Below are 26449 nucleotides of genomic sequence, written 5' to 3'. Positions count from 1 at the left end.
AGCGGGGCTGTTGGTTCACAGCAGTGCTGTTGCAGGATCCCCTGTCCCGACCAGAGCCACAGGGCATTTTCCCCCTCCTCCCTCTGCTTCAGTCAACAGGCCCGAAGGGCAGCCTTCCTTTCTTCCTTCCCTCCTCTGCGACCTCAGCTGAGAAAGACTTTCTAGTTTTCTCAGAGGTGGCCCACTCTCTTCACTAACATGCCACACTGTCAGCTCTCGTACCCTGACTGGTCTGGGAGGCTGGCGACCACGAAAGTGGCAGGCTGCTCCTCCACGAGCCTCCTCCCCTATCTCCCCTTCCCAGGCCTCTGACAAAGCCCACATCCTTCCTCCATCGTGGACCTAAAGAACTGATGACTTCTGATATTTCCCTACACTGGGTTGAGAGTATTGTTTTCCTCCCAGGAGCAAGGGTGAGAGTGGTCAGCTTTTGTCGTATTCAGAAACAGTAGATTAAGAGGTGAGGGAGAGTGTGGTTCAGTGAGTGGGAAGGAAGAGTGCCCACATCCATATATAAATACATACAAGGGGTGTTGTGCATGTATGATTTTGTCTGTTTAGTGCAGGGCATTTAGATGGATGGATGGATAGATACGTAATGCAGACAGTTCAGGTAGTGTGATTGCCTGTGGATATGTGTGCGTGTGTGTGCACATAACGGGGAATCTGCATGTATCTGCTCAGTGTGTGTACCAGGTCTGTGTAGTTATTTCTGCAGGCTGTGTCTGTAGTGTCTGAATGTTGAAGAAATGCACGTTTTAGTGAGCCTGGGGAGTATCATATATGGGCATGTGGGGCACAGGCGTGAGCTTTTGTGTTTATGTGTGCCCACCTTCTCCATTCCACAGCAGAGTGATGACGATACCTTTAAACCGCACGTCTTAGGGGGCATTTCTTTGAGGACTGAGGGGGAGGAAGGTGGAGGGAGCCATATTTGGGACTCTAGCTAGGTTGTGGAAGTGTGGGGAGGTGGGTGAGGGGTGCATGCTTTTCTCTTATGTGGGTGGGAGGGATGCTGTGCACAGATGCGAGCGTATTCGTGCCCGGGATGTCGGGGTCCTCCTTCTGCCTGCGCCAGCATACATCTGCCTGGCAGTCTGCCGCCTCGGCAGCAGGGGCGGTGAGTTTGGGAGGATGGGGTGTGTAGGAGGAATGGATGGAAGTGTGTAGGCAGAGGGGTTGGGGCAGGAGAGGGAGCGAGCCGGAGGGAGCCGGGAGGGGGCGTGGTCCCCCTCCAATCTCCCCGCCCACCCTGCCGAAGGCTTCTCCTGATTGGCTTCTCGACCGCAGGGCTCAGGTTACTTTCTCCCGCAGGGCCGAGCGCGGGAGAGAGGACCCGAGAGCTGAGCGGCTGGTTTGGCCCGGGTCGGCTGCCTCCCCACTGCCCGAGTCCCCACCCGGCACCGCACCGACACCCTGCGCCAGCCTCCGTCCCAGACAAGGGCCCCCAACACCAGCATGGACTGCTGCACCGTAAGTTAGAGGGTCTGGGGGACGGGCACTCAGCTTGGCCTGGGGGAAGGGGCACCCGAGAAGCCCCTGGAGGGCAAGTGAGGGATGGAAGTGGGTGCAGAAGACCTAGCAGCAGTAAGGGTGCCTGCTGAGACGTGGGTGGTGGGTGGTGGAAGGCGCCCGCCTGACTTGAAAGCCCTAGGAAGAATGTCCCCCAACTCGTGGGGGCGTCTGGGCGCGCATCCGCCAGGCAGTCTAGGTTGGTCTGGGAGCTCGGCAAGGCTCTGCAACAGGGAAGCTGCAGGTTAGACGAGAAGAGGAACTTCCCCCAGAGTGACGCTGGAAACCGTCTCCTAGCGAAGCTACCGCGACTCCTTTCCCCTGGTTTTCGTCCCCCACCCCATTCCCCATCCCACTGCCACCGCCGTCGGTGGGCTGACAGGTTGACTCTCGTGACCCTCGCGCCCTGTACAGCGCCGGTGAGATAGTCAATTATTATTGGTTAGCTTAGTAGCGATGATGGGTTGCAAAGAGCCTAGTCCGTGTGGTTCTGGGGAGGGACTGGCCAGACCTCCAATGCCTTCTAGCCCTGGAGGGGGCTGGGTGAAGTGACCGCGAGAGAGCCCTGCTGGCGAGGGAAGGAAGTGTCTGCAATTTGTCAGCGCCCACACGGAGACCTAATGCCAGAGCGGGTTGCTGTTAAAGTACTCTGGTATGAAAGCGCCTGGTACAGGACCAGGCTGCTGGCACAGTCGAGGAGTGCAGTGATCATGCATGTATACAATTTATTTGTTCATTTATTTGATATTTTATTTTTTTTTAGCCCCTACATATGGAGAAAGTCCTACTCCAAAGTCTTGTATTCTCAGCCGTTTGGTCAACCCAGCTAATGATACAAGAGGTTATCACTTTGCCTGCTTAGAAAAGGGAAAAAAGTGAGGTTTGGAAGGAAAGAATAGACCAGTTTAGAAGAGGTGAGACTTCCCTATGTCTGGGTGCCAAGAGGCAGAAAGAACTTAGGGACAAGTGGTTGTGGTTGTTGTTATGATGTTTAACTCTTATTAATACAAATAATAGTTGTCAGTTTGTGAATGCTTACCATGTACCTAACATTTTATGTTTAATCATCACAACAACCCTGTGAAGCAGATATTTTCCCCATATTACAGATGTGCAAACTGATGTTTAGAAAGATTAAATGATTTGCCCAAGGAGGCAGTGCTTCTAAGTGTGGAGGTGGGACACTAGCCTTGTCTGATTCCAATAGCTGTAATTTAACCTCTCCTATAAACATTTACTATATTTCCTCATTATAAAGGTAATATGGTCATAACAAAAAAATTTAAAAACTAAAGAAAAGTATAAAAAAGAAACACATCAATCATCTACAATCCCACCCCCTGGAGAAAGCTCTAATAACATATTTTCTTCCAGGCTTTCTCCTCTGTTTGTTATTCCCCAGGAAGCAGTTTTTGGTTGTGAAAGGAAGAATGGGCTCTTAATGGAGGTTCCTGGGCTCCTCACCCCCAGCAGTATTTTACAAAACAGAGAAAATAAATGGATGGTGGGATCTGGATACACATGTAAGGGAGAGGAAATACTGCCAAGATGGTAAGAATGATGGGGAAGGGAAGGTAGGAAGAATGGTCAGTGGAAGGAGGTGAGAGAGCAAAGACTCCAAGAAGCCAGGGAAGGAATGTAAATTGTCTCCCCTGGTACCTGCAGGACTAATTAGAGTAGGATGTCGTGTCCCTGCCTCTAGGCTCTGGTCTGCCCTGGACCATGCTCCTGGGTGCCCACAAGGCCATACTGAGGGATTGGTAGACGTGGTTGGAATAAGTGTCCCCTAAAAACAGGAGAAGCTGCCCACCCAAACAGCACAGAAGAGGCAAATGCATAATTATCCCAGTGGCCCAGCACCCTGGGTCACCTCCTCCAGCACATTCTCTACACAGGAGCCTTCCCCTTTCAGGCCCTGTCCTGGGTCTGCAGGGCTAAAGAACTGAGCAAGAGACAACACCATTGTCAGGCTGTGGCGGGGGCGGGGAGGGGTGGCGTGGTGGCCAAGAAGAGGTAACGGGGCAGAGCATAGGGGCAGGGCTGGCACTGAGCATCTTCCTACCCAACCCCATTCTGTGGAGGGCTGGGCTCAGCGCTGGGAAGCAGCTGGGACATGCATAGAGAGCAGAGCACATCTGGGGGGTGGGGACCGGTCCCTCTTCACCTTCCATTCTGGGGCTGTCCTTGCTGACCATCCAGCCTGGTGTCCTGCTTTATTTTCTTCTTTCTCCTTTGTAAGGAGGCGCAAACAGAAATGAGAAGAAGAAAACAGATCCGCTTTTTTTTTATAAGAGCAAGAGCTGTTGATTCAGATGTATCAGTTGCCATTTACATAGTCTGACTTTATATCTGACTTTCCTGAAGTCACTTAATATAAAAAGGCAAAGAAACATTTTTTTGGACCCATTTTTTGCTTGGTCTAGTTGACTTGGTCCAGCTGAACTCATAGAAATAATTACCTGCCCTGAGGTAGTGGTTAACAGCACAGGTTTCTGAATCCCATCACTATTTGTCAGCTCTGTGACCTTGGGTAAGTTACAAAATGTCTCTGAGGATGTGTCTTTACCTGTAAAATGGGAATTAAATGAGGTAATGTGTGCAAAGCGCTTAACACAGGGCCCAGCATATAACAAGCAGTAGGCAGGGATCGTTCTTAAAGCTTTTAGGATTTGGGAGCTGAAGGAGACTCTATTCATCTAGGCCAAGTTCTAGTTGTGGCTGAAGATATTGAGACCCTCAGAGGTGAAGTGATGGGACCATTTGGGACCAGAAACCATGGCTCGTGTTTTGCCCACCTTTGTCCCCCTCCCCCTCCCCCTCCTACAAACCCCCCAGTTCATGCAGAGCTCTCAGGCATACACCATCAGATCTTGGCTTTGGAAGGCACCAACCCAGGCACCATGACCCTTCCCGGATTCCTTTTACTGTCCCTCTATTTCTGTCCCTCCAGCTCTGCCCTGAGAATTCAGCTGGAGGGAGAGGGGGCTGATTCCGGGGAGGAGCAGCGTGCTGAGGGTGGCTCTGTCTGTTGTTCTGGATCCAGCTGGGGTGGGTGGTGACCGCAGGTGGGCCTTAGCATGTTTGGGGGAAGGTACCCCTTCCTCCGCTCAACCTCTACAGCTGCTGGCCCAGGAGAGGGGCTCAGGAATGTTTTCTTGATCATCGTCCTCTTTTGAGAAGAAGCATCCCTATTCCCTGAGACATCCCAAGAAAGGCTTGAGCTCTGAGAATCAAGGATCCAAAAAGGGTTGTTTCTGTTTCTAAGTGGGGGATAAGATGTCGAGGGGCGAGCACTAGACCCAGAAAAGACAAAAAGAGTGTGTCAGACCCCGCCACAACCACACCGGTCCTTGATAACTCCTCTTAACCGAAGCTGAATCAATTGTGGACATCTTGAGCACAAACGGAGGAACTCTGAAGCCCAGGAAATGAAGACAGCCTTGGGAACCATATGAGAGGAAGCCATTTGTAAACCTGGGCTTAGGGCATCTGGGATGTAAATCTGTGCCTCCTAGGACAGGACCGGGCTGGGGCAGTGATCACTGAGGCCCCACGCACACCCATCCCAATTCTGTGAACCGGATGGGCGATAGAGCGAGGGGAAAGGAATAGAACTGAATTACTACTACTGCGTGAGACCTCTGCGGAGAAGCAAAGTACAGGGAAAGCAGTGGAAGTCCCCAGGCGAAAAAAAAAAAGCAAATTCCTAGAAGCCAGAGGGTCAGTTCAAAGAAGAAATGCCCTTCTAACTTCACAGTACCCTTCTGCTTCCTACCCCACGTCATCACTGTGAGTAACGCTAAGCGAGAGGCAGGCTGGGGGCGGGGGAGCTGAGGCCCTCTCCGTTCCAGAGCCTCGACTCTGAAATCAGTCCCATCAATTCCCTAACCCTTTCTATTCTCAGCTAGGGCAGGCTGCTGGGGAAACAGAAACCTGGAGCCTGTGGGTGGGTCTCATTATTTTTAGGTTGATCCCTATGAAATTGTTTTTATATGACCACTTTAGCCTACAAAAACAGCTCTTTCACATCAACTCACTATCATTTAAAGGAATCATAATAGCTACCATTAATCGACCAACTAGATCATGCCAGAAGCTTTCTGCATATCACATTGTTTATTCTTCCCCACAGCCCAGAGGTAGATATTATTATCTGATTGCAGATGAAGGAAATGAGTTAGGAAAAGCTTAGAAAAATTGCCCAAGACCACTCAGTTAGCAAGTGGTGGAGCTTGGTTCCTTTTCTTGAATGCCTTTGCTTACCTGCAGCGTAGGGGTTAAAAATATACTCTGGACTCTGACATACAAAGGATTGACTCTTTGGTCCACTGATAAATACCTGTATGACCTCAGGTATGGTTTCCACACTCTAATCAGTTTTATCAGGGGTAAACTGGGATAACAATAAAAGGTACGTCATAGAGTTGTTGCCAAGACTAAATAAAATAACATCTGTAAAACTCCGTGATGCTGTGCCGGGAACCAGGGCAGGGCTTAAATGGTAGCTATTGTCATAATTCTTTTCTTTCTCTTGAGCACATCATGGAAAGGGCTTCTTGCTCCTGCTCTTTTCCTTTTGTCCTTTTTTGGAGTGAAGCCTTTTCTCTGTAGCTTCTTCCAGACCATTTCCTCTCTTCTGTTTGAGTACATCCTGAGGAGCAGTGCAAAATGGAGAGGCAATGGGAAAACAGTCTCTGGCCTCTAGCCCTGGGTGGAGGGAGGCTGCGTCGCTGAGGGGTAAGCCCCATCCTCACCCTAACTCCAGCTTTGAGCTCTGGTGTGATTCTACTTAGGGAAGGGACTGGCCTGCTGATTCTTCTGAACCCTCTCCCAGGGAATCCTGGACTCAGAAGGGACCCTTCTGAGCTGGAGGCACCCTGTGAGGACGGGGGAAAGGCAGCCACATCCAGGAGTCCCTGCTGTGGTTTACTGTGCTCCTCCAAACCCACCCTCCGGTCAGCTGGGCAGCTCCCCTAACTCGGCTGCTGGCAAGGGGCCTTCGCTCACTCAGGGCTACCCGGCTGTCTTGTATCCCATCTACCGTGCACTTCTCTTTCCTGAGTTGGGAACACAACTGTGTCCACCTGACCCTGAACCTTCCTTTTTGCCTGCCGCTGCCCAGAAGACACACACACACACACACACACACACACACACACACACACACACGCACACACACACGCACGCACACACACACGCACGCACACACACACGCACACACACACACGCCCTGCCTTAGCCCTTCTCTGCACTTTCCACTCCCGCGTCGCCCTCGTCTCAATCCCCCAACACTCTCCTCCTACCCCACCCTCGGGGGGCCTCGGCCCGGTCACCCCACAAGGACGCCCCCCCCACCCCCCAGGAGAGCGCCTGCTCCAAGCCGGACGACGACATTCTAGACATCCCGCTGGACGATCCGGGTGCCAACGCGGCCGCTGCCAAAATCCAGGCGAGTTTCCGGGGCCACATGGCGCGGAAGAAGATAAAGAGTGGAGAGCGCGGCCGGAAGGGCCCGGGCCCCGGGGGTCCTGGCGGAGCTGGGGGCGCCCGGGGAGGCGCGGGCGGCGGCCCCAGCGGAGACTAGGCCAGGTGAGGCGGGCCACAGGCTCTCCTTCCCGACCCCGGACCCCCTCCTCCGAAGGAGCAAGGAAGACTAAGGGCGGCTGGGGGGTGGAGAGGGGTGTGGAAGGATGGGGACCTAGAAATCTGAGACGTGCGGGGGGTGGGAGGAGGCTGAGGACGCCGCGGGTTGGAGCGCTCACCTGTTTCTCTCTCTCCACCCGGCCTGCTGCCCCGCCCCGGACCAAAGAACTGAGCATTTTCGAAGGTAATGAATACGACTCCGAAGCAGCGGGGTGGGACCCCTGAGTGGGAGGAAAGGACCAAATCCCCAGCCCTTCCCTCCGCCCGCCCTCACCTCCTCCCAGCCAGGGAAAATGCACCTGCGCCTGCAGGCTTTCTGACACTTGGAGACGCCTGAGACTGCGACGGGGACGCACCTGGACCGACACAGATACCCAGTCACCCGCGTTTGACCAGCCCGGCCGGGGGCCATAAACACCCAGCGTCTCACACGTACCGGCCGCGGGCTCATTTCAGCTCAGTGACTCCGGGTGGGCAGTTCCGGGTGACCGGGGCACCCTGGTGCTCCCCGCCCTGGTTCCTGGTTCAGGAAGGAGAGGGGAGAGGAAGTACTGGGAGAGGGCAGGTGCTCAGACCTTCTCTCTCCTCAGTTCCGAAGAGAGATGGATGCCACGTCCCCTTCGCAGTGACGAGACTTCCCTGCCGTGTTTGTGATCCTCTCCTTCCCACCAACCTGCCAGCTTCAGGAGCCCTCTCTGCGTCCTCAGAGACTCCCTCACCGAGGCAGACTCCGTCGAGGACTCACCAAGGCCGTGCCCTTTTAGTTAGTTCTCCAGTCTAGTATGGTCCCCATTTGCCCTCCCTTCGACCCTAACCCCAATCTCCGCGCTCCCAAATCTTCCTTCTTTAGCTTCTCGCCCACCTCTCCCCGCACCCAGCATGCTGCTCTGCCTCCGCAGCCTCGGTGCGCTTCCCTTCGCGCTCTGCGGAGGGCGCCCTAACCGTTGCCCAAAAACACTCCAAAAAAAAGTCCTTTCGATCTCTGCGCAGCTAAAGGGGGCGCCGTGCCTCTCTGCGCTGTTCACGTCCCAGCTTAGTCCCAGAACTTTGGATAGGGGAGGAGGGTTTTTATGGTGTCGGATACCCCTTGCTGTGATCGGAAGTCCCCATTTCACACCCCAACCCCACACCTGCCTGTAATCTGCCCTCCCCTCTCCCCAGCGCACCCCGAGAGCCGCCTCTCCAGCTCTCTGCTTGTTTCTGCAAAGGCCGAGTGTGGGGGAGGCTCGGTAGGAGGAGTCTTCCGCGGCCCCGCCCCTGCTCCTGCTGGCCCCGCCCCCACGGGCTCCTGGGGCTGTGGCCGGGAGGGTTTTTATCTCCGTGTGTGCATGTGACCGTGCTGGGTTGGAATGTGAACAATAAAGAGGAATGTCCAAGTGTTCAGAGGGTGCCGGGGGGGAGGGAGTTTGGGTGCACAAGGCCACCGTTCGAAATTTTGAACAATCTCCTTTGACCGAACCAAAAAGTGGAGGTGGAGAGGGGGAAGGGAGGAGAGGAACCTAGGTTAGAACGTACCTTCGGAACCAACCAGACTTCCCGCCTACAGCATCCCTTCTGGGACTTCAAGCCCGCTCCTTCCCTTACCGGTAACACCCTCTGGGCCGCCTAGAGGAATTTGCTATACCGGCAGAAAGAAGGAGACAATATGGTACCCAAAGGCTTTACTTCTTGATATTCCCCCCTCAGGGATCGGGAGAGAAATCAGACAAGCATAGGGAGCTTAGACTTGGTGGTCGTCACAGTGCTGGCAGACGAGGGCCTCTCCAGGAGCCCACTGTTAGAATCGGCCCTCACAGAAGTTTGCTCAGAAATCCCAGGTGCGGTGGCATCCTCCCTGATAAACATAGGCAATTCTTAGTGAAGGCTGGAAGCCTCCCTCAGAGCACCATCATCCTCTAATCCAGGGACTTCTAATTTTCACTCTGCATAGGAATCATGGTGGAACTTTGGTGAAATGAAGATTTCAGGCCCCATCACCCCAACACACACACACACACACACACACACACACACACACACACACACACACACACACACACACACACACACACACACAGATTCTGCTTCAGGAGGAATAGGAAGTGGCTTGAATCTGCATGTTTAACAAGCTCCCGGTGACTTCTGTTCGAGTAATCTGAGGACCACACTTGGAGAAATATTGCTCTGATCCCTATTCTGGACCCCATGACTGACAGCTGAAGTTGATGACAGGCGGCTTTTGCCCCTCCTTTCCTTACTAACCCCCACACAAGGACTAAACTCAGCTGAGTGCTCAGGACAGACAACTGGCCTCCACATCCTGTCGATGTGTATAAAAGGCCTTAAATAGTGAAAAGTAAAAATTCTTCTAAGTGTGAGGAGGTGAGGGCAGCTCATGAACCAAGCCCTCCACCCCGCACACTTCGCTCACACGCTCAACTACACGGGCTGTACTGCCACTCCTACCACAGAAGCCCAGGGCTGAGCAGCACCCCGTGCCCTGACCGCCCCCCCACAAAGGTGTCAGAGTTTGAGGGCTGAAATCACCAACTCTTTTTTGTTTTGTTTTGTTTTTTGCGATACGCGGGCCTCTCACTGCTGTGGCCTCTCCCGTTGCGGAGCACAGGCTCTGGACACGCAGGCTCAGCGGCCATGGCTCACGGGCCCAGCCGCTCAGCGACATGTGGGATCTTCCCGGACTGGGGCACGAACCCGCGTCCCCTGCATCGGCGGGTGGACTCTCAACCACTGCGCCACCAGGGAAGCCCTGAAGTCACCAACTCTTAACCCAAGCCCTTTCTTCCCACTCGGCACCGGCCCTCAGCCCTCCTGCTCACCGTAGGTCACTACCCCCGTATGTCTCCTTGGGCTTCTTCCTCCTGTCTTTCTGGAACCGTATCAGGCAGAACACAGCAACTGACAGGAAGAGCACGCCCAGCAGCACCCCGATCACAGCCCCGGCCACTCGGCCTTTGGAAGGCTCTAGGAGACACAGGATCCTCAGAGCTGCAGACCTTCCTTGGTGCCTCAGATAGCTTCATGCAGACCCCCAACCCAGGCCTGCCAGCCCAGCCTTTGCCCAGCATCCCCTACCAGTCACAGAGAGGGTCAGCTCACAGGATGCGCTGCCCATCTGGTTGGTGGCCACACAGCGGTAGGTGCCCGAGGAAGCCAGGGAGAGATTGGTGAGAATGAGCCGGCCGGACACCTCATCTAGAGGGTAAAGAGGAAGTGTTCCATCATTCATTCAACTCACAGTGAGCTATACTATGACAAAAGCATATTTCATTTCATCTTACAATAATCCTGTCAGGAAGGGACTAACCTCATTCTATTAGTGGGGAAACTGGCTCAGAGAAGGAAAGTAATTGTCCAAGGCGACCCAGAGAGCAAGTGTCAAAACCACTGCAACTTCTGTGCTCTTCCCACACTACACAGCTGCCTTTTCAGGGAACGGGGAGACAGCACACACATGAAGGGTTCAGAAACCACAGTGGAATCGGGGTGGGGTGTCTACTGGCTGATGTCAGGTTCTTGGTTGGGGGAAAAGGGCTTGATTGCTGGAAACTGTGCCCTCTGGGTGGCTCTCAGCTGACCCAAATGCTCTTCTAAGCTGCTTCTTACCTTCCCTTTAGAAGGAAGAGCACACATTGGGAGGTGATCTGGGGGGCTCTCTGGATTGATAAAGGGACTTGCTGGGGCTGGGAGGAGAACCAGGGCACTGGAGCCAGCATGAGGAGGCTGGGAAGCCAAGGCTCTTAGACAGTCACATGGTTCCTTGAAGAAACTGGCTAAATGATTCAAGCCAGTCCATGCTACTCTTCCTCGGCTTCCTCTCTAGGAAGTTTGGAAATGATTCATGACCCTCAAGAAATCTAAAAGGAATCCCGACCCCCAAAATAGGCAAGTGGGAATCATAGAATGCCCCTGCCTTCCACTCTCTTCCAGGATATCAGAAGTACATTTAGCTTGAGTAATGCTCCGGGGACCACGCAGCCACAGACTGTACAGGAAGACAGGAGGGAACAATAACAGAAGCCAGGGAAGAAGCAGGGGAAAGGTATAGCAGTGTGTCTCATACCTGCAAGCTTGGAACTCGTACTGTGGGCGTGTGGAGTTTAGAGGTCAGATTTGCCCAGGTTCTGAGTCCCTTCTTCCTTGAAGAAGGTGGTGTGGGCCCTTACCTTGTACCATGCTGCCAGGAGGTGGTGTAGGAGAAGATCCAAGGCGGATCCAGTTGTACACTGGCCTGGGGGCTCCCTCGGAAGAGCTGCATCTCAATGCAGTAGAGCCCCCCACGGAGGTTTGACCACTCTGACTGCACGAGGGCCTATTGGGAGGCACTGCAAAAATCACAGGAAGTACCTTAGCCATCTTCTAAGCCCACCCCCATGAAGTGCTAGGTTTCCTGCTTCAATACCTCCTACCACGTAGCGGTCCACCTCTATTCACGTACCACTGCATCCCAGGGAAATGATTTCCACTATTGGAAATTCTGATTGTTAAGAAAATTCTTCTTCATGTTGAACCAAAATCTGTGTTAGTAATATCCCAGTTGGTCTCAATACCTGCCCTCTGGGCCCACAAAGAGAAATGAAAAAAACTCTCCTCCCCAGGACAGCCCTTCAGATATTTGAATGCTGCTGTCATACACCACCTCCTAAGTCTTCTCTCTTCCATCTAAACATCTCCAGCCCCTTTAATAGTTTCTTCTGTTTGCTCATCTCCAAGCAGGCTCTAGTTTGGGGTGAGATGGGTGATCTGAACACAAAGTTAGTGCTTAGTGACAGGGGCCCTTTTTCCTTTGATGGGCACTCCCCCTCTCTGCTACTGACCTAGAGAGGGACAGAAACCTAGCTACAAATGGGAGGTTCCCCCAAAGATGGAGCTGTTGGGGGCATGACTCAGATCCCTATCTGTGGGAGCGACTGAGGGAGGAGGCGTTCTTTGTGGAGGGTGGAGCAGGGGTAGGATTGGAGGACTTTGGGAAGGAGGCATTTTCCTTCGGGGTCCCCAGTGCAGTTGTGCCCTTGGGCTGGAAATCAGGATAGGGGAGGATTGAGCAGGGCCAGTGCAATCTTTCGGGTTATGTGGGTGGCTGGTGGGTCCCCAGCCTGCCTCACCCAGCACAGTGAGGTTGATTAACCCCAACCCATTGCTGTAGAAATCGGGCGGGTTGTTAACGTGACAGAGGTAGGTTCCAGTGTCCGAGGGGTGGACATCAGTCAGTTTCAGGGTGGCCACTCCTCCTGTGGGGGGGTTCTGAAGCAGGCTGGCCCTCTCTGCCTTAGAACCAGTTGGATACAGCTGGCCGTTGGTGAAGTACAGGATCTGGGGAGAAGCAGAAGACACATATGTGCTTTTTGCCACCTGGCGTCAACTCTGTAGTCTTTCTTCAATGCGGGTATTAGAAGCCCCTCCCTATGGCCGCCAGGGAAGCTGATACTCTGCAGCCAGAACCAGGGAGGTCTATCTGTCGCCAAATACCATCCCTTCCCAGGTGCTGAATGAACTAGAGTCATTGCTTTCCGCTAAGCATGCTCTCAATCTGGGGGGAGGGGAAGCAAATATTCCCGGAGGGGGCAGCATTTTTATCCTGCTTTTAATCACAACCGCTTAGCCTTGGTGGGTTTATGAACTGACACTGGAGCGGCACTAACGTACAGGGGTTGCATGGAGGAACTCGGGGAGGCGGCTGGATACACAGGGCTGTATGTGTGATATAGCCTCACGGAGACTGCGTTCCTAAGAAGATCTAGAAAGATCTTTTTCATCCAAGCATACTGATCCACAAATGCGCCCTCTCCGACCCCCTCGCCCTCATCGCTGGGTGGGTCCCCTGTTCCTGCCTCTCTTGGCCAAGCCCGCCAAAGGCAGGAGGGCCCCCCCATTCCGCGCGGGTGCCCTCAGCTCACGGGTTGGGACGAGGAGACGGGCCTCCCAGGCTGCACGAAGCTCCACTCCAGGGCGAAGTTGTCTCCCACCGACGTGCTGTAGCTGCACGTCAGCTCGGCGGTCTTGCCCACCGGCGCGCTCAGGGGCTCGGTGGGCACCTTCACCTCCACGGCCAGCCCGGGGGCTGCAGTGGCCGAAAGGCCGGCGGGAGAAGCGCTCAGGTGACGCGGCCGGGGTGCCCTTCTTCCCCTGGGGCTCAACTCCCTCCGCTCCATCCCTCCCTTCTTGAAGCCTGAGGTTTCCAGGAGGGAGGAGCCCACACACCACCGGCTCTTCGGGTGGAAGGACCTGAAAGGGCCAAGACTGGGCCCGGTCTGAGGGTGTGCTTGTCGGGGAAAGGAAAACAAAAGTCGGGTGGTGGTTACACCCTCCCGAGAGGCCCAACTTGTCTGCTGGCCCAGCGGCCTCCTCTGTCCTCCACCCTCCCAGCGGCCTTCGACGTCTTCTCCCGGGCTCGGGCCCCGCCCCCTCCCACCGCCGTTCGCTGGCCCCCTCCTTACCACTCAAGCAGACCCAGCCCAGCAGGGCTCCGCAGAGGAAGGGCCCCTGGAGCCAGGCCATGGCCGCGTCCTGCCGGCTCTTGGTCCGTCTGGGCGTCTGGCTCTGGGAGAAGGTAGCGAGTGCCCACACGGCAGCCTCCTGGTGCCGGGCCCCAGCGAGACTGGCTATCTCAGAGCAAACAAGGGGAGAGGCCTGGCCCTCAGGTAAGGAAGTGCTCCTCCCTCCTCCAGGCCTCAGTACAGGAATCATTCTAGCCCTACTTCCTTCTTTTGTCCCCCTCCCCCCAATTTCTGAAGCAGTCAGGCTCTGGGGAAAGGGCTGGGCCTGGGGTGGGTACTTCAGGACAGGAGAGAGATCAGAACTGGTGCTCTGTAGGGAAAGAGTGACGCAGGAGGAAGAGGGAGGCATTCTGATAACCTGGGAGCTGGCAAATGACGTCACCACTTTGGGGTCTCACACTGTGAGCTCGAGCCCCAGGCCAGGGCCCTACCACCCTCTTCAGAGTCTTGCTCCTTCTGAGCCCCTCAGCCCCTCTTCCAGTTACTCCTCTGAGATCCCTTCTTTGGCACCTTTATCACCACTTGCTGAGGCAGGAGTCTCCGTGGAAACTACAAGCCCTCCCCCCTCCCAGAGCCACCCCATTTCACGGGCAGAGAAACTGAGGTCTGGAGGAGCCCCTACCCTTGGTAGGAAAAGGTGTGGCAGGACTGGGGTGGACACACCGCCACCACATCCTGTGCCTGGCTCCCCCCCAGTATGAGGGGGGTCACTGCTGGACGGGCAAAAAGACAGGTAAGGATTCAGTGGTCTGGGAGAGGAGCAGAAGCCAGGTTCTTCTCCTCTGCTCTTGAGGAGGAAACAGGAGATAAGCGCACACACACCTGAGCTGTGAGCGCTGAAGCGCCCGCAGAGAGTCACCAATTTTATCCCCTTGCTGCTCAGAGTGAGTGAGGGTCTCCCAGCCCCAAGCTCTTTGTGCCTCTCCACCACTGCCTGACAGCAAACGACCCTTTTAAAGACTCTAGAAGAGCTATCCCGAGCCAGCAAGCCAAGCTGGAGGCTGTGCGGAGAAGCCCTTCTGGGTCCACCGCCTGGGCAGGGTCCTTTTTGCATCATCCTGAGACTCAGCTTCTCCTGGGAATTCCAAGCTTGAAAAGGTGATTTGACTCTCACTTTCCACGCAAACACAATGTATCTTTATTGAAGTTTGCAAAATCCAAACAGAACAATGCATTTCAAGTTAGTATAAAAAATATCTTCCTTATCCCCTGCCCCAACAAAACCCAACCAAACCAGCAGGACAGGTTATATTAACGCTGGGAGCTGGAGGGGGAGTGAAGGATGAGGTTAGGTGGGACGGGGTACAGACCAAGAGGGCCTGGAGGACTGGTTGACTGGCAGTCCCTACCAGGCCCTGGGGGATGAGGGTGAGAGGCAGAGGTAGCAATCTCAGCAGCATCCCACTGCAGTCTTACAGAGAGCCCAGGGCGGAGGCCTTCCTAATCCTAGGTCCACGTCCTCTTCTTCTACCTCCTCGAAGTTTGGGTCTTAACTGAGACTCAGTTTGCCCATAGTAAAGAAAGGTGGGGGCAGAGGACCAGAGGTCTGGAAGGCGGCCACCCTCCCAAGGCTCAGGCCTCTGTGCTAGGGGTGACCCCTGTAGGAAGGAGAAGCCGGACGCCCAGCCAGCGAGTGGCTGGGCCATCACACCAGAGACCCAGCCTGACTCCGGGCGGGAACCATCACAGGGACAGCACCCATGCGGCTCAGAGCAGAGGAAGAGACCCCCCCAGCGCTGGGGGATATTGGCTGAGGGCGGGCCCCATCTGTTCTGGGAAGCCTTGGTGAGGGCAGGACCTGACTGGAGAGGCTGGGTGTGGGGCTCAATGCGCCAGGCCTGGGAGGGCCTTGGGGTGGCCGAAGGGCTCGTGCCGAGGTAACAGAGGAGAGGGTCCCATTCTTGGAGATTGTGTCTGAGCCCTTGGGCCAGGGCAGGGTCCTGGGAGCGATGGCGTCCTCCCTAGTCATCAAAGAAGGATAAGAGGTCAGAAGCCGGAAGGGGGAAGGGGGAGAGTTCCCACGTGCTTTGTCTTACTCTCGCCTCCCTTCTTCTTCAACTCTCCTTAAAATCTGCCCACAGGAAGGATGGTTCAGCCACCGCCCAACCTCATCCGTTAGATGAGAGCTGCCTGAATTCCCAAGGAGAGCCCTCATCTTGGCACAGACCGGGGACACTTACTTGATATCGTTGGCCGGCTCCTCTAGGGCCTTGCCCCGGCGTTGGTACAACAAGACCAGCCCAACCAGGAGCCCCAATCCAACCACGGTGCCCACGACAGCTCCAGCAACCACCGTAGCCTCAGGCCCTGGAAAAACCTTGCCGTCAGAGGGGGACTCTCAGCTTATTCCCTGGCCCTTTCCAACCCCACTGCCCCACTGCCCTACCACCACCATACACATTTTCTCTCTTTGTTAAGAAGAAGGTGACTGTCAAGAAGAAGGTGGTCACTGACCAAGCACCTGCATGAACATTTGACCAAGACAAGCTCCTTGTCCTGTTATAATGAAAGGCCTCCTCCCCTCTCTTGCAAACCCACCCCACCCCCCCATTGACCAATCTTCTCCTTAACCACACTTACCCCTCACTGACCTGTGCTCACTTTCAGGGTCACATTGCACTGGGCACTGCCCACCTCATTGTGGGCCTTGCAGATATACACTCCAGACATGGAAGTAGAAAGGTTTTTGAGGTTTAAAGACCCATGGATGGCATCTGTGGACACAATTTAGCCGTCAGTCCAGGGATCCTCTTTCCCATAAAAAACATCCTGCGCCTCCTCTGGAATGTCCTCTTTGACTCCCTGGGACAGACTCCCTGGCTATCCGTTCCCTGAGGGAAGGGAGAGGTGTGACAGCCAGTGTGCTGGGTTCTGTTCCCAGTTGCCTAACTGCTGGCTCAATACCCCTCTCCATTTCCACCACTCAGTGTCCCCAAGTGATATCTGAAAGGAGGCTAAAGAGGAAGTGATGCCCAGAAAAACCAAAATCCAATTTTTACTTTTATTTCTGAATGGCGGAGAGTGAGAGAGAAAGGACATTGAGTGAGGAATTAGAAAACCTAGGATCCAGAATTGACCAGTCTTCTCCTTGGGAAGACTGGTCAATTGACTTTAAGAAAGTGACCTGCTATCTCTGGGTCCCAATTTCTTCATCTGTAAAATGGGGGTAATACGACCTACTTGATTGTGTTGAAAGGAATATATGAAGTAATCTAATGATTTTAACAGTTAAAGTTTATTGGCTGCTTACTCTGCCCCAGAGACTTAAGTTCTTTACATGTACTAACTTAGAAAAGTTTCACAACAAACCTATGAGATAAGCTCTATGTAAAAATAATTTTAAAACTTTTATTATAAAAATGGTCAAATGAAAAGTAGAAAGAGGGACGAAATAAAAATCCATATACCCACAACCTAGATTCAACAGTTGCTAACATTTTGCTATACTTCTTTCATTTCTCTTTCTTCTGAGACATTTTAAAGTAAATACTTCAGCATGAAACTCCAAAAATAAGGAAGGACAGTATCCTACATAACCACAAGACCATTACCACACCTGATAAATTAAGACTAATTCTCCAAAAAAAAAAAAAAGACTAATTCTCCAAGAGCATCTAGTACTCCATTTTAAAATTGTTCCATCGATTATCTCAGTCAAATTGAAAAAAAAAGTTCCAATTGCCCCCAAATGTTTTTTATAGCTGGTGTGTTCAAATCAGGGCTATTGATATCCCCATTTTACAGATGAGGAAACAGAGTCACAAAGTCACACACCTGGTGAATGCAGATCTTCTAGCCCCAGCGCCTCTTGAGTAACCTAAGTCTGCAGCACGTGCCACACCTGGCAGGGCCTCTTTCTCCAGCCCCTCCCCCGCCCCCCCCCCCACCCCCGCCAGTGCTTTTCAGCATTGACTCCCCTGGCACCCCGGCCCCTCTGGTACGTCATCTTTCCTCTACCCCAGCCGCACTCTCAGTGTCTCCGGAAGTTCCCTCACCTAAAACAGGTGCAAAGAAGACCTGGGAGGATGGGGGCGACCGCACCCACTGGTATTGGGCAGCGGGCTTACTCCTTGGGGACTGGCAGCTCAAGGTCACGTTGGTCCCCACGTGGGGCACGCCCCGGAGGCGGCAGGATGGAGGAGCTGGAGGAACTGGGGGAGGGGAGACAGGTTAAAAACTCACATTCGGGGGCCAGCGGCTCCCCTCCCCCGTCACACGGACCCCCGTCCCACACACGGACCCCCGTCACTCTGTTTGCCCCTCCCCCAACCTTCACAGTCGCTTGGGGGAGAGACCTGCCCGACCTCCCACGGGTGCCTCTCACTTACCCAGCACATTGAGTTCTAAAGTCTTGCTGCTGTGACCTCGAACAGTGCCTTGACTATCTTGCAAGTTCACGGAACAGAGGTAGGGTCCGGAGTCTTTCTCCTGGAGGTCCTGCAGCCGCAGTGACACATTCCGGGAGGGCATGGGGTAGACCAGGGATGCTCCAGGTTTGCTTGATGTGACCCCACTGATGTGCGCCAACACCTGGTGGGCGGGCGTCACACCTCCCCATTATTACTTGTCTGCTCTGTGCCCAGGGCTCAGCTAGTCCCCCTCCCCCAAACTGGGGGTCTTCAAATGCCCCTCACCTGCACCACCCCCTCTAACCTCTACCAGTTCTCCATTCACCCCTGTCTCTCTAGCTACCGTCTCACCAACCCGGGTGCTCTGCACCAGAACAGGTCCTGTTCCCCTGGGCGCTGTCTCTTCATCTCCCACTTGGGGTGTTTAGAAAGTGGTAAAATGGTTGAGGGATAATGTAAATAGGGGGTAATGTATGAAAGAAACTTAGACTGCAGGGGTAGAGCCAAGAGAAAAAATATCCTTTTAATTTTTCTTGAAGATCCCCCCCCCCCAGTGTATAAGCCCATGCCCTACCCCTGCAATCTAAGTTTCTTTCATACATACCCCCTACTTATCAAATGACCTCCTGAACACACTTTCTAGGACCTTGCAAGGAGTCTGGCAAATAAGCAGCTCTGAAAATGACGTTTCCTTGGCTTCTGGGTAAATTTGCCTCTGAGTCTTCGTCTGATGTCAGGAAGGAAGATAGGTGAGAGATTGTAGGAGGACATGTACCCTTGCCTCTCAAGGAGGTTATATGGGAGCCGCGGGACAGATAATCATTTGGAAAGAGAAGCGGCCTGTGACAATGTCCAAAGCACAGATAATGTGAAAGCAGGAAGATGCTCAACTTTTAAAAGTTGTGTGATACATGCTCTAACCCTTCCTGTTTCCTATACCCTCAATCCTCACTTTCCCCCTTGCCCGGCAAAGTAAAATGCTTCTCCACTTGTCAGTGTTTGGTGTGCTCGAGTTCTAGGGAAACCTGGGAAAAGGAGAATTCTTTGGGGAAGCCTCCAATATCAAAACAAAAATTGAACCGGTGAGGTGGACCTTGCTTTTCCCTGACACTCCTTCGAGTCAGCCATCCCCTGGCCACCCCTCCCACCGTTGCCCGCTCTTCCCTGCTCCCCACCCCGCCCCCGGCCCCGCCCCACCTCTGGCGTAGCGAGCCTCCGGTCGAGACGATTTCCCTCACCTGGCTCATATTCATATTCTTCCCTTCCAGTAAGAACCATATCACGGTGGGCACCTCCCAAGGCTTGGGCTTGGTCGAAGCTTGGTCCCCTTGCAGGGTGTACCACGCTGGGAGCACCACTTCCTCTCCCTCTACCGCCCGCAACTTGGTGAGGCCGGCGGGCACGTGCAGCTCCACTTGGGCCCGCGAGGGGGGCGCTGGGGATGAGAGCGAGGAGGGTGAGCGCGGAGCCCAAGGACCCAGCTCAGCGCGGCGGCAGGAGAGGACGAACCTCGCGGGGTCCCGCCACCGTAGGCCTCGAAGACTGCCCAGGGCCCGCTAGCCTGGGATCCCATTGTCAATTTCATCAGCGCTTCTTCTCCCCAGCCTCAGCCCGCTGGCTTGCAGCAGGGATAGGGACCTGTGTCTACGCATTTATTTGTACCCAGAGGCACAGATTTCCGCGCACCAAGAGGAGGAGGGGAGATTTCCAGCGAGAAGGGAAAGACATCCAAGAGGAAGGGAAGAGTTAATACTTTTTATCTACCCTCTACGTAGGCCACTTGCTCCCCCAATTTTCCTGGGCGGAAAGGCGCCGGTCGGGATCAAGAGCGTTCCCATCTCCTGCGTTCTCAAACAGATGTGCGGAGGGGGGGGTGGGACGGTTAATCGGTTACCGATTAACTCCGCGGCTCCTTCTGAACTACTCCGAGCCAGGGAATCTGGAGTGGCCCAGCGCCTAACCCGGCCCAGTGACTGCCCGTGCTCCCCGGCCTCCCGCTAGGTTCCCACACGTGGGCTTCCCCAGGAAAGTTCCCAAGGGCCCTTTTGGGGCCCAGGGGATCTGGGCGGGTCGCAGGGAATCCTGGCAGAGCTAGAGGAGAATGAAGGTCCCCTGACAATCAAGTACAAAGCAATCAAGTACAGAGCTTGCCTCTGCCTGTGACTGACCTTCAGGAGGTGGCCTGGGGTGTTGGTTTCAAGGAGGGGGCTGTCGAATCAAAGCTTGCATCATGGCGCCCAGGAACACTCACTTATTGCCCTCTGGAGAGGCAACGGAGCAGCCAGTCAAAAGCCCTTTGGGGCAATAAGCTTGGGCTTGTCCGTGGCCAGGCCTGAGGATGTTGGCCGCCCTAGTTCCTAAGCCCTGCTCTCACTGAGGCCCTGAGTCCTCGGCCTCAACACTCTGCCCTGGAGTCTGAGATGCCACCTCCACGTGGTGATCAGGGGGCCACCGCTCAGACAGCGGCCGCGCCCGGGTCCGGCTCTCCACCCTGCTAGAGGCCGGCTGAAGGCCTCTAAGGGCCCAGGAGTGGATCCGGCCAGGATGCACACCGCCCCCATGGCTTCCTGGCTGCGTGTCTTTACAGAACCCCCAGTCCGATTCCTTGGCCTTCTTAGCCCCCCCCTCCCCATTTCCTGGCAGGTCCCTGTGGGCCAAGCAGGAAACTTGTGCCCGGTGATAAGCCAGAAGACAATGAGGAGGGCGCCGCTGGACCGGAGGCTCTGCAGGCAAAAACAACCTCTGCCTCAAGGAGCCTGACACCCGCTCAGGACCAGCCCGCCGGCTGGGACGCGGAGAGGCCTACGGGTGGTGCAGGCTCTGGCCCAGCCTTTCTGCCGCTCACCCCCAGCGGCCAGACACAGTTCCCGCCAGAAAGCGGCCGCGGTCCCGGGAGAGGGATGAGCCGCCTCCTCCCTGGGCCCCCCGCGACCTCCCTCAGGTCCTGCATTTACGAGGTCACTTTGCCAAAGGTAGAGGGGTGGTAAATCAATAGTAATGCGGACACATTGGGGTCTGGGCAAAGGCCAGCTAGGAGCTGGAGAGGGCCCCAGGCTTCGCTGCCCTGGTCCGGGGCGTCCGCTGGAGCAGAAGCCCCTCAACTCTTCGGCCCTTTCTGCTCCCAGGAGCCACAGGGAGAGGCAAAGGGGGTGGTTGGGTCTGAGTGAAGGAGACGGGAGCCGCCCAGGAAAGGGACCCTTCTGGCCCACGCCAGACCAGAGCGTGGGGCAGGCTAGAGCGCAGGAGAAGGAAAATGGGCCTGCTCCCCAGGGCTACTATTTTTAGTCTCCCTCTTTCTCTGAGAAACTCCCCCCGCGGGCTTCTCACGCCCCAGGGGCAGCATCGCTGAGCCACCGAGGAGCAAGGGAGCAGAAGGGCCTCGGCGGAGAACCCTGTCGGGCAGAGCCCAATAGAGCCTGTGCCACCCAAAGTGCTGACCATCCCGAGGGCCATTTAACCCTCAGTGGCCCCCCGGGGGCGGCCAGGTAGGGATGCTGAAGCCTGGGTCTTCAGTATGAAATCTGGGGCTCAGAGTTAGGATAGAAAGAGGACAGGTTGCCGGAGAGCTGCCTGAGACACCCTAGCTGCTAACTTGAATTCTTCTCCCTTTCTTCAGAGATCCCCAGCAGGAAGGGGGATGGGGAAGTTGGGGGTAGAATGCAGAAGGGAAAGAGGTGTTGATGTTGAAGCTGGGACAGAGGGCCTGAGAAGTTAAGGGATCCTGGAGCAGCCCCACCAAGGGGCTGGTGGTCTGGTCTTGAGCCCCACTTTTTCTGGGGACCCTAATACTTCATGCCCCAACACCCTTGCAGCACAGACTGGGCTAAAGGAGACACGGGTAAAAGTTAGGTGGGCCCCATCAGTGTGGTTGAATTTCACTCTACATTTTTCCAAGTTTTACTTGCCCTGGCGACTTCCAACCTGAGAGAAATGAGGAGTTAAAGCTGACCTGGACAAACCCACCCTTCACCCTCATTCCGGATCCTTGAAGAAAGATGGCAAGAAAGCCTGGGAGGCAGCATGTGAAACAGCTTATAATGAGCTTAGTTCCTGTGGTCCTTTGCTCCCAGATATTGCACTGGGCCACCCCAGCTCCTGGGCGCTCCTGGAGCCCTTCAAACACTCCTCAAGCACTTGCTCCAAGGAGGGGCCCTTCCTCTCTGACTCAAAGGCCCTCTTCTCTATTTCCTTTGTCCTTTTGGCTCTGGGAGCCAATGGGGGTGGTGGACCTCTTGGGGGGGGGTCACAATTCTGCTCCTCTAGGCATTCAAAGCCCTCCTCCATTTCCTGTGTCCCAAATGACCTCACGGTCGTGCTTTGGGGGCACCTCCCTTGATTCCCAGGCCAGGAAGCAGGAGGAGGGGGCAAGTGGGAGGATCTGGGCTGGGGAATTGAGGTGAAGTGCGTGTGTCAAGCCCGGGAACCAGGGAATTCCCCAGGGGCTCTTGCACATCAGTTTGTGGTAGGGTGGGGGTCAGGAGGGGGGCTGGAGTTAAGTCCTTAAGCTCTTTAGCCAGTGTCTCATCCAGCAGCTCAGCTCATCCGGCTCTGCTGGGTGGAGGTGGGGAGTGGGGGTGAGGAATGGTTCCAACAACTCACCCCAGGCAGTGCCCTAACCCTCTCGCCGACCACAAACACACCGCACCCGAAGTGGGAGCTGTTCCCCAACGCAGCAGGGACACAAGTGGGGGGAAGTATAAGGGCGGGGAGGGAAAGAGTCAGAGACGGGAGTCCTGTCCCACCCAGTTCCTCATCAGTGCCCAAAACCACCTCCCTCAGGGTCGGACTCACCCCATCTCTCCCATCTCATATCCCCTCCAGGTCCAGGGTTTCACTCACCGAGAGCAGTCAGCCCCAGGAACAAAACCCGCAGCAAGCTGGTCGCAGGGGACCCGGGCAGGGAAACCATGGCCTTCCCTGGCCCCGACGGAGTCAGGGTCACCGGCTCCGGGACACACCAAGCGACAGGTGCTGGGGCCGCACGACAGCCGGAGCAGAGGCGGGAGCCGGGCCACTGACACCAAGGGCGGCTCTGGCCAGAGTCTGCGTTCGTGTGCCGGTGGTGGGGTGGGGACCGATGGGGACTGGGGGCGGGGCATTCGAGGGGGCGGAGAGGTCGCCGTCCTCGCGGGCGGGGCTCGAGGGTGACCCGCCGCAGGGGGACGCTCCTCGCGCTCCGACGGCCGGCTCCGACGGCCGGCTCCCGCGGCCTCCACCGAGTCAGGACGCAGGGTGGGGTCGGGTGAGTCGTGGCGCCCTCACAGCCGGCCGGGGGCAAGGGCAGAAGAGAAGAGCGCTAACTCTCAGACTACGCCATAGCCTTCCCCCTCCGCTAAGTGGGGTAGGAAGGAGGGCCAGGAAGGAAGGGAAGTTTGGGGATTATCCGACGTCCAGGGGCCACCCGTACCCGACACCCTAAGCGGCCGGGGCTCCCGCCCGACCAACCGGCTCCGAGCTTGGGGGTAACGCGTTCTCAGCCTAAGCGGGGAGGAGGGGAGCCGCGTTTTTCCGGGGCCACTGGGTCTCCGCAGTGTGGGGCTTGAGGCGGCAGGAAAGGTCCAGAGTGCCGGCCGCGCGGGCCCGGTTCTGCTGCCCGAAACTACCAATTTCCCAGGGCCAGGTGCGGGTTGGGCCGCGGGAGCGGGCAGGGAGAGAGGCTCAGGAAGGGAGGCGGCCACGCCCACCCCTGCACGTGCCGCGTGGCCCCGAGGCTGCGGTGGAGGATGCGCCGGCGGTGGACCCGAGGACCGTGTTCACCTGTGACCGGAGAAGACGGGGCCTCTCAGCAGGTTCTCGGAGACTCCCTAAAACCAAGACCCGAGGGTCACCCGGAGCTTGCGCCGCAAACCCGAGCAGGGAAGTGACTGGCGCAAGGAAACCCCAGGAGCTGAGCAGGAAACTGAGGAAACAAGATCCCGGTTCCCCGCTTAACTCATAAAGGCTTTTGCCTTATGCAAACTGGGGAGGAGGGGGCAGCTGCGGGAAGGTAGACTGGACCAAGTCCCTCCATTTATTTATCCCCACGTCTTCGCTGCCTCCCATCCCTCCTCAGGCCCGCTCTGATCCTTTAATTCCCGGGACTAGATCATGTTCGGGGTGAAATTTAATTTAACCGTCCCTCCCCGCGCCAGCCGGTCACAGGCACCTCTGCGCCCTCTGGCGGCCGCAGCTCTCTTACAGAAGGGCACGCACCCGTTCTGGCTTCTCGGTCGGACAGCCAAAATAAAGATGCTTCAAACATCCCGGCACGGCTCAACCACAGAGCAAAGGTCACCAAGGACAGAAAGCATAACAACGAATCCCTGGCGCTGCCTGCTCTAGGTGACAGTTGACTGGGTAGAAAAGCAGCCAGGCCTCCTGGATTCCATTTACTCCACACGGCCCTGCTCTGTTTTAACACTGAATGTGGTCTTTGAGCCTGCGCTGCCCAAGGTCTTTTTCTACACAGCGCCCCGTAGACCCTCTCAGCTGCTTCTTCCTAGTGTGACCTGCCTGGCTGCTCTTTAAATACCTGCCATGCAGTGGCTTTGAGAAATGGCTATGCAAACACTAGACTGCTCATGCAACCCCTGGAATCTAGTATTTGGTGGCTCAGTGACAGCAAAGGCAACAGGAATAGGTAACTGCTAGTCTCATATCCTTACGCAGGGACCTACAAACTTGGAATTGTCAAGTAGATTGTGTGTGTGTGTGTGTGTGTGTGTGTGTGTGTGTGTGTGTGTGTATATATGGGGGGGAGGGTGCTGTTGGTTTGGTTTGTCTAGTCTATCACACACTTTTTTCTTTTTTTTTTTTACTTTGGTCTTCACTGCAAAGCACCTCTTGTAAACATCCCTCCTTTATTTCCAGGTCAGGCCTAGGTTACCCCAAATAAGTAATTCCTTCCAAAAACAGCAGTACAGTGCTCTTGGTTGTATCCCAGGAGCACCAAAGCATCTGATTACAGAGGCTGTGCTCATCCCTATCAAGTGCTACGTAAGGCAGGGAGGGCCTCAACATTCACTCTCAGTAGCTAACGTTCCAGAATTTGCACCCCAGATAATTTACAACATCAGAAATAAAGATACAAATAAAGATTTGTAGGCAGTGCCAGTCCCTTCAGGACTCTTCCACTGCTCTCACCCAATCAAAGAATTTTCTATACTATCTCCTACTCCAGCCACTTCTTTTCTGCTGACCCTGAGGCAGTCAAGTGGTAGAAGTTAGCAGAGCAGTTCTATTACTTTCTGGAAGTTTTTGCTGAGATGCAGTTTAGGGGGAACATTGCTCTCTACCCTTGTGTAAAATGGGAAGGTTAGTGCGGATGATCTGTGAGTGACCTGAATAAACAGGTTGTGTGCAAGAGCTAAGTTCATAGTTTCATATGTTAAGAGACTTGCAGCTCACTAGTGTTTCTCCCAGTCATACCTCATCTTTTATCTCTACAGTATTTTTTAATGCTGATTCTTACATTTGAATGTAGTGTCTCCATCCTCCTGGAATCAGTTATAAGGCTTCATTAAGGTCTAAATAGTCTTTTTGTTTTTAGAAATGCTCATATAGTTATCTGACACCCTGCTGTCCTCTTTTCTAGATTGTCCTGGCCAAAGAGAATGGATATTCAGTATCAGGAAGGTACTTTCTTTCCAAGTCACCATTTTCCAGTGCCCAGCTTTGTCCTCTTGCCCCTACCCCCCACCCATCCCAAGCCACATGGTGAAAACACATATTGGATCAGGCTTTGCCATACACTCTGTGCTGCTCACAGTGGTCCAGCAATGCCCTATTCTCAGTAACGTTAGGTAGATCTCAGACATCCTCACTAAATGTTCCCAATGTTCTGCCCCTGCTAAGTAACTAACAGCAGTGAAAAGCGGGATGGGGGAAGAAATGAATGAAGCATAATGTTAGTTTTAGGGCTGATCAGTGGCAAAGTTTGGGGGATGCCATGTACTACTCCTGGTGATAATGCTTTTTCCTGCAGCACTTGGCACTAATATTATGAGATTATTGCTACAAAATGGTCAATGAAGCCTCGGTCTTTAGGACTATAATTCCAAGTTCCAAAGAAGAGCAAACTCATGAGAATTTCCTAAAGCCCATACCTAGAGCCTGTGCCCAGGGAGAAGAGGTGCTGCACTCAAATATTCCAGGATATTTATTTATACTCTCCATGAACTAGCACCCACTTTTAGCAGCTCACATCAGGAAACAGCCAACTCCATAAACCTAGACTCAAATGACATTAATAAAAGTCATCCCATTGGTTATAAGCTCTCTAGTCACTAGAAAAATAAATAAGCATCAACCAACCAAGAGGTGTCAGAATGAGAAAAACCACTGATTTAAGACAACTCAGGTTGCAGGAAAGAACATTTTTTAAATCAATATGCAATTTTATCTTCAATAGTACAGAAAAACGGGGAGAATTATAGCTCTTACCTGGATTTGCAGTCCATTTAAAGTAGAGTA

General features: G+C 54.6%; 3 protein-coding genes across 5 annotated transcripts; 1 reads left to right on the top strand and 2 right to left on the bottom strand.

Annotated features, from left to right (window-relative positions):
- Nucleotides 1-1335: 1335 nt before the first annotated feature.
- Nucleotides 1336-8534, top strand: NRGN (neurogranin). 2 transcript variants are annotated; one of them, XR_014297118.1, is made up of 5 exons: nt 1336-1473; nt 6875-7101; nt 7322-7339; nt 7746-7918; nt 8317-8534. XR_014297118.1 is itself a non-coding variant. In XM_082660850.1 (4 exons), exons 1-2 carry the CDS (start codon nt 1459-1461, stop codon nt 7094-7096), a joined length of 237 nt encoding a protein of 78 aa, XP_082516976.1. In that variant the 5' UTR covers nt 1336-1458; the 3' UTR covers nt 7097-7101; nt 7322-7339; nt 7746-8534. The 2 variants fall into 2 exon arrangements, 1 of the variants encoding a protein (XP_082516976.1); XM_082660850.1 differs by having other exon boundaries at nt 7746-8534.
- Nucleotides 8535-8825: 291 nt separating this feature from the next.
- Nucleotides 8826-13754, bottom strand: VSIG2 (V-set and immunoglobulin domain containing 2). 2 transcript variants are annotated; one of them, XM_082660316.1, is made up of 7 exons: nt 13590-13753; nt 13050-13213; nt 12258-12465; nt 11319-11477; nt 10228-10347; nt 9972-10116; nt 8826-8989 (listed from the first exon to the last, which is right to left on the bottom strand). In XM_082660316.1, exons 1-7 carry the CDS (start codon nt 13648-13650, stop codon nt 8857-8859), a joined length of 990 nt encoding a protein of 329 aa, XP_082516442.1. In that variant the 5' UTR covers nt 13651-13753; the 3' UTR covers nt 8826-8856. The 2 variants fall into 2 exon arrangements, with proteins under 2 accessions (XP_082516442.1, XP_082516443.1); XM_082660317.1 differs by having other exon boundaries at nt 8919-9077; nt 13590-13754.
- Nucleotides 13755-14773: 1019 nt separating this feature from the next.
- On the bottom strand, nt 14774-23032 carry ESAM (endothelial cell adhesion molecule). The gene is made up of 7 exons (XM_082659183.1): nt 22838-23032; nt 19237-19433; nt 17978-18179; nt 17645-17800; nt 16241-16363; nt 15830-15956; nt 14774-15610 (listed from the first exon to the last, which is right to left on the bottom strand). The coding sequence occupies exons 1-7, from the start codon at nt 22905-22907 to the stop codon at nt 15295-15297; spliced, it is 1191 nt and encodes a 396-aa protein (XP_082515309.1). The 5' UTR covers nt 22908-23032; the 3' UTR covers nt 14774-15294.
- Nucleotides 23033-26449: the final 3417 nt, after the last annotated feature.

The sequence above is a fragment of the Grampus griseus genome, assembly GCF_964374135.1.
Source record: "Grampus griseus genome assembly, chromosome: 8".
Classification (NCBI taxonomy): Eukaryota; Metazoa; Chordata; class Mammalia; order Artiodactyla; family Delphinidae; genus Grampus; species Grampus griseus.
Note: the sequence above shows the minus strand (reverse complement) of the source record. Positions and strands in the feature narration are given on the sequence as shown.